General features: G+C 58.8%; 1 protein-coding gene across 1 annotated transcript; it reads left to right on the forward strand.

Annotated features, from left to right (window-relative positions):
- The first annotated feature begins 2,350 nt into the window (after positions 1–2,350).
- Positions 2,351–3,274, forward strand: MYADML2 (myeloid-associated differentiation marker-like 2). The gene has a single exon (XM_008576285.1). It carries the CDS (start codon positions 2,351–2,353, stop codon positions 3,272–3,274), a length of 924 nt encoding a protein of 307 aa, XP_008574507.1.
- Positions 3,275–7,040: the final 3,766 nt, after the last annotated feature.

Below are 7,040 nucleotides of genomic sequence, written 5' to 3' on the forward strand. Positions count from 1 at the left end.
ATCAGTGAATAAAAACAGGAAAAGATACCTGCCCTCATGGAGTTATTCTTTTAGAATTAAAATATGTTGGGGCCGGCCCGGTGGTGCACTGCTACAGTGCGCTGCTTGGGAAGCGCGGTGGCGCTCCCGCCGAGGGTTTGGATCCCACATACAGACCGGTTCCTGCTCACTGGCTGAGCGAGGCGTGGGAGCAACACCGAGGGTTGCGATCCCGTTGCCGGTCCCGGTCCGGTCCGGGCGCGACACTGAGGGTTGCGATCCGTTGCCGGTCACGAAAAAAGACAAAAAGGAAAAAAAAAAAAAAGAAATGTTTCATTTCCTTACAAATTACCCAGTTTCAGGTGTTCTATTACAAGCAACAGAAACAGACTAACACAGAATACTGCTCGCTCCAAGCGAGAGGATTTACTTCCAGTTCCTCTGTGGTCAGGAGGCCGTGGGAGCCAGAACCAGCCTCCTCCACCCACACACCCCAAGCCTGCAGGGAAGAAGCTGGGGAGCCTTCCTAAGGGCACAGACAGGGCTGCCCAGGGGCAGAGCCTTCCTCCTGTGTTTGAGGGGGAGCTGTTGGCTGCCCAGGGAACGAGAACGACGGACACCATGGAGGTGGATCTCGCAAGACCTTCCCTCCCACCCATGGTGTCCAGACATCATCTCAGAGGATTAAAGACCTGAAAACCAATGTGAACGCTTTATTTTAATATTAGATTAACTGTTATGGAAACATCATAAACACACACCTTAGAGCATCTACCTTTAAAGGAGTGTGTGTGTTCACAGAGAATGCTGCCCGTGAAAAGCCTCAGAGGACGCTCAGACCCCCAAGGGAAGACTGTTGGGAAACAAGTAGACACATAAAAAGGGGTCACCACCCCAACCAGACGGTCAAACTTCACATGCTCTAAATGGACTGTCATCCTGACATTCCCTACCTGGTTTTCCCACCAGGAGCATGTCACTCGGAAGCCTACCATGAAGAGTCAGACAATACACGTGGAAAGACAGTCTGTAAAGCCACCAGCCTGGACTCTTCAAAAAGTCAGTTGGGGGGCCGGCCCGGTGGCGCACCCGGTAGAGTGCGGCGCTTGGGAGCACGGCGGCGCTCCCGCCAAGGGTTTGGATCCGGTCCGCTCACTGGTTGAGCGCGGTGTGGGCGCAACACTGAGGGTTGCGATCCCGTTACCGGTCACGTAAAAAGACAAAAAGGGAAAAAAAAAAAAAAAGAAAAAAAAGTCAGTGTGGGCTGTCCGGTTAGCTCGGTTGCTTAGAGCATGGTGCTGATAACACCAAGGTCCAGGGTTCGATCCCTATACCGGCCAGCAAAAAAAAAAAAAAAAGAAAACTTTTTTAAAATTTTCAAAACATTTCATATTTTATTAATATTTTAGCTTAAGGGCCAGCCCTGTGGCTCACTCAGGAGAGTGCGGCGCTGGTAGTGCCGAGGCCACGGGTTCGGATTCTATATAGGGTTGGCCGGTGCGCTCGCTGGCTGAGCGTGGTGCGGACGACACTGTGCCGAGGGCTGTGATCCCCTTGCCAGTCAAAAAAAAAAAAAAAATGTTAGCTTAAAAATAAAAATGGAGTTGAGTCTTTCTAGGTGTTTACATGCCCATAAAGGGCAAGAACTCCATAAAGATCCCTCCAAACAATGGCTAAAATCCCACCCCCAGTCAGGCTGGAGACTATGAGCAGAAGAGGAGGTGGGGCCCTGGGCATCCCGGGGTCAGAGCTGTGTGAGCCCCCAGGACAATGACAGCAGGGTCCTGGAACCCATCCCAGCTCTGAACCAGAGACCGAGGATAAATGACTAGAAGGGAAACTCCCCTCGCTCGCGCTCCCACCTCCCGGAGCCCTGGGCTGCTGCCTCCCACCTCCCTGCACCCCCTCCCCCAGCCGGCTGGCCCTGGACGCTGCTCGAGCTGCAGTGACCTTTTGGAACCCCCATGCTTTCTGCTCTCCTCTGTCCCCCTCCCCCATGGGCCACGGAGCCAACTGACCAAACTGACAGTTGCAGGTGCTTCAGCTGACGGAGGCGGGGGCTGTGGCAGCAGCCAATGAGTTAATGGTACTGGCGGGGGCTCCGCGTGGGACGCAGGGGTCAGATGTCCCTTGAGATGGGGACTGGCACATAGGCTGCTATTCCAGGGCTCTGATCGCAGCTGTCTATTTATAGTGCTGGGGGGGCCTCCTCACACAGGCAGCAGACAGGCTGCCCTGCTGCAATGTCACCATAGTCACTGCCGCAGCAGGCTGCCGGCACCTGCCACCGCCACAGGGGACACAGGGGCTTCAGCCCGGCAAAGACCCCAGGGCCACTGAGCACTACATGACGGGGGACGTGGCCAGCCAGATGGGCAGCACCATGGAGCCCCCCGGGGGTGCGTATCTGCACTTGGGCGCCGTGACGTCCCCGGTGGGCACGGCCCGCATGCTGCAGCTGGCCTTTGGCTGCACCACCTTAAGCCTGGTGGCCCACCGGGGAGGCTTTGCAGGCGTCCAGGGCACCTTCTGCATGGCTGCCTGGGGCTTCTCCTTCGCGCTCTCTGTCCTGGTGGTGGCCTGTGAGTTCACGCGGCTCCATGGCTGCCTGCGCCTCTCCTGGGGCAACTTCACGGCAGCCTTCGCGATGCTGGCCACCCTGCTGTGCGCCACGGCTGCTGTCATCTACCCGCTGTACTTTACCCGGCTGGAGTGCCCACCCGGGCCCGCGGGCTGCACTGTCAGGAACTTCCGCCTGGTGGCCAGCGTCTTTGCCGGGCTCCTCTTCCTGGCCTACGCCACCGAGGTGGTCCTGACACGGGCCCGGCCCGGCCAGGTGACCAGCTACATGGCCACTGTGTCGGGGCTCCTCAAGATTGTTCAGGCCTTCGTCGCCTGCATCATCTTTGGGGCGCTGGCCCACGACAGCCGCTACGGACGCTATGTGGCCACCCAGTGGTGCGTGGCCATCTACAGCCTTTGCTTCCTGGCCACGGTGGCTGTGGTAGCCCTGAGTGTGACGGGCAGCACAGGGGGCCTGGGCTGCCCCTTCGACCATGTGGTGGTCATGTACACCTTCGTGGCCGTGCTGGTGTACCTCAGCGCTGCTGTGATCTGGCCCGTCTTCTGTTTTGACCCCAAGTACGGCGAGCCTAGACGGCCCCCCAACTGCCCTCAGGGCAGCTGCCCGTGGGACAGCCAGCTGGTGGTGGCCATCTTCACCTACGTCAACCTGCTTCTGTATGTCATCGATCTTGCCTACTCCCAGAAGATCCGCTTCGTGCCCACCCTGTAGCCTAGAGGGCAGCAGCTGCTCACCTCCGTGCTCTGGCCGGGGTTCCAGGCACCCTGAGGGTGACCCAGGTGAACTAAGACCTCAGGGAGCAAGCAGGAGGGAAGCTAAGGGCTCAGGGAAAACAAAGTGCAGCAGGAGAACCGCACCTGGACTTCCGGCAGAGCTCCACAGCTGGGCTCGGGGAGGGACACAGAAGGACAGAGGGGCGGGAGGCCCGAGCAGGGAGGCACGGGGGAGCCTCCCCTCAGGCAGGTCCCAGGCCCTCATCTACCTACCTGCCTGCCTACCTGCCTGCCTGCCTGTCTCCATTTCCCAGCCCTCCCTAGGCTCAGTGCTGGTCACTAGAACACATGAGAAACCTCCCAAGCAGGTGCTGGTGTGACCCATTTTGCAGACAAGGATACTGAGCCCAGGAGGATATAAGAAGTGGCCGGTATGTCCACCAGTGTCTGGAGACCATGCTCAGGCTGGGTAAAATATGCTGAAAATGTGGAAAAAGTTGGAAACAAACCCAGGAAAGTGCCGGAGCTGGGTCAGCAGAGGAAGATGGGGGCCAGAACCTCTTCCTGCCTCACAGGGGAAGTTCCTGGACCCCTGGAATGGAGAGCCCTGCAGGGGCCTGTGCCAACTCCCAGACAAGGAACCGCAAAATTGGAACCAGCCTCTCCTGCCTCTGGAGAGCCTCCGAGTGGCCTTAGCCCCTGGAAGCAGAGCAAGGACTGGACTAAGGTCATGCAGGGCTGCCACCCAGCTCAGCAGGCTAGGGATGGTGCAGGTGGCCTGGAAGGGCCCAAGAGCCTGTGGCATCACCAACAGCACAGTGTGCCAGGGAGGAGCTGGGCTCTGACCCAGTCATGAAGCCCCCACCTGGAATCCCGCCATCAGCTGTGACACAGAAGGAGGGCCCGGCCCAGGGCAGCCACTGAGCACTGGACGCCTCTATCCAAGTATCCACTTGCCCAGCCACTCCTGACCACCAGACCCTCATTCCCCATGCTCCAGCCAGCTTCTCCCATACAAGAGCCCAGCCCGGACAGGCCTGGACCAAGCCGGGGGCCAGCGGCACAGCCCCTCAGCCCACAGACCGGCCCCCAAGGTCCTCAAGCAGACAACAGATATCGATGCTGACTGGCACCTTGGCTCTGGTTGAGCAGTCTCTGCTGAGGGGCTGCAGCCAGCTGTGCCTCCCGGGCCACACCTGCCAGCATGCTCTGGGAGAGGGGCCTAGATCCTGGCTGGGGGAGCAAGGGGCCCAGGGCATGCCACTGGGGGGTGGAGACCTCACCTCTCAGGTGGAGGATGGGCCAGGGTGGCTCAGAGTCCTGTGGGGAAAAGGGAGTTGATGTTGAGCTGGTCCTCTTCCCTCCCAGAGGCACTCAACACTCACCACCACCCCCACACCCCTGCCTGGGTGTCTCCAGGAGTCCTAGTCATGGTGGTGGGCAGAGGGGCTGCTGAACATTCTGGCCTGTGAAAACAGAGCAGCTTTTAGGCACAGGCTTCGAGGGCTCCCCAGCCTGGCCCTGCGCTGGCGCCATGCAGAATGTGAGGCAAATCACCTCCGCAGACCCACTGGGGAGGGCACAGACAGACAGTCAAGCCCGACGTCCTTTACTTGGACGGGTGGATGTTTGGGGCTCAGTGACAAATCCCCGAGGGGAGCAGGCAGCTGCTGGGCTTGAGGGTCCTGAGGGACCCTGGTGGCTGAGAGGGGGTGGGAGCCTGAGGACCAGGTTACCAGGTGACAAAGGAGCATATGGGCTCACAGGGAGGCCTGGCCACCAGTCTTGGGAGGGGCCTGCCCTTTTTTTCTCCATCCTTTGCTGCCAAAATTCTACAACAAGTAATCTGTCACCAACTCCCCGACTTCCACACCATCCAGTGGCCTTCTGCCCCCAGTGCTCCACCCAACCTAAATTTCAAAGGTCCTGAGGGAGAGACAGAGGAGGGGACCAGGGCTGAAGATGGGCGTGGCAGAAGGTATGTAGGAAGCTCACCTCCAGGTCTGTCCTGTGTCCTGTCCCTGGACCACAAGACTGTCCTATTTTTTGTTTTTTGTTTTTTTTAAGGGGGAGCATTATTTGCTGTTATTACTTGGAAATAAGTAATTTTTAAAGTAGGGAGTTTTGGTCTCAAACTACAGTGGAACTTCTCGGCTTTGTGTCTGTGGGTTTGACCTGTCTATTTCGGACAAGCACGTACTACGGCCCATTCCTTGGAGGGTGAGTGACCATCCAGGCGGTCACTAGTGTCCGTGGTGGTCATTATGTATCAACGAGAGGGGAACCAAGTATACAGGAGACCAGAACTCACAGCCCTGCCTTTAGGCACAAACGTCCTGGGCATTCTGAAATTACGTCCCCAAACAGCTTGTCATCATCTAAGACGCAGGACAGAAGTAAAGCAGCTCATCCTCTCCCCTCGGTGGGGGCAAGGGTCGTTGCTGGTTCCAGGGCTCGGAAGCCCTGCCCTTGGTGTTGCCAGCACCGTGCTCTGACCCAGTGAGCCAACCGGCCAGCCCAATGGTGAGCACTTTTTACTTTGTCCTTAATCTGGCAGCTGATGGGGACTCTGGACCACACGCAGCCAAGTGCAGCCCTGAGCATGTCCTCAGGGGGAAATGACTAAAACCCAGGACCAAAAAAATCCCACAGACTCTGCAGAGGAGATGTCAGGGAATTCGGGGGTATTCTGGGCCCCACGGGAGCTGGGGGGTCCCTGTGGGATCCTCCTCTATTGACTAGAGGACGGCCACTATGCACCTGCTCAGGGGGGTTTCAGACGGTAACGGGCCTGTGGGGCAGAGGCACACAGCTCTCAAAGGGAGAAGAAAACCACGAGGCGGGGAGGAAGGGGGTCCAGATCTGGGAGGAGAGGGGGTGTGTGAACTCACCTAGACTTTTCAGGGGCCTCCCGATTTCGAGATTCTAAATGAGAGTCCTGCCCCGGCCTTCTGAGGCCCAGATAGGCCTGGGCCATCTCCAGTCTTCCAGCCTCCTGTGCAGTAAATAAACTTTTGTTTCTCTCTGTTTTTGGGTTTTTTTTTTCTGGCTGGCGGGTACAGGGATCCGACCCAACCCAGGTGTCATCAGTACCACGCTCTAAACAGTAAATAAATTCAAAGGGAATGAAAATGCAGGATCAAAATAGTGACATATATAAATGGTTTTCAGTTGGTACATTGTTTTCAATCCTCACCCCTAGAAAAAAAAAGAAAGAAAATGGAAGAAAGACTTCTGGGGATGTCGTGTCGGCGAGGCCCCGCGTGGGGGGCCCCCCGCAGGCATCCCTCGGGCTGCCCCTACCCCGGCGCCCTCAGCTCCCACGCGTGGGTCGGGGCATAGGGGGTGCGGGGAGCCAGGGTCCAGAAGGTCCAGGGCGCGTGGGGAGGGCGTCCAGCAGGTCTGGGGCGCGTGGGGAGGACGTCGAGCAGGTCTGGGGAGCGTGGGGAGGGCGTCCAGCAGGTCTGGGGCGCGTGGGGAGGACGTCGAGCAGGTCTGGGGAGCGTGGGGAGGGCGTCCAGCAGGTCTGGGGCGCGTGGGGAGGACGTCGAGCAGGTCTGGGGAGCGTGGGGAGGGCGTCCAGCAGGTCTGGGGCGCGTGGGGAGGACGTCGAGCAGGTCTGGGGAGCGTGGGGAGGGCGTCCAGCAGGTCTGGGGCGCGTGGGGAGGGCGTCCAGCAGGTCTGGGGCGCGTGGGGAGGGCGTCCAGCAGGTCTGGGGCGCGTGGGGAGGGCGTCCAGCAGGTCTGGGGCGCGCGGGGAGGGGG

The sequence above is a fragment of the Galeopterus variegatus genome, unplaced genomic scaffold (assembly GCF_000696425.1).
Source record: "Galeopterus variegatus unplaced genomic scaffold, G_variegatus-3.0.2 Scaffold1322, whole genome shotgun sequence".
In the NCBI taxonomy this organism is placed as follows: domain Eukaryota; kingdom Metazoa; phylum Chordata; class Mammalia; order Dermoptera; family Cynocephalidae; genus Galeopterus; species Galeopterus variegatus.

Coding starts and splice junctions, on each gene's coding strand:
- MYADML2 (XM_008576285.1), top strand. CDS start 2,351: ATGGGCAGCACCATGGAGCCCCCCGGGGGTGCGTATCTGCACTTGGGC.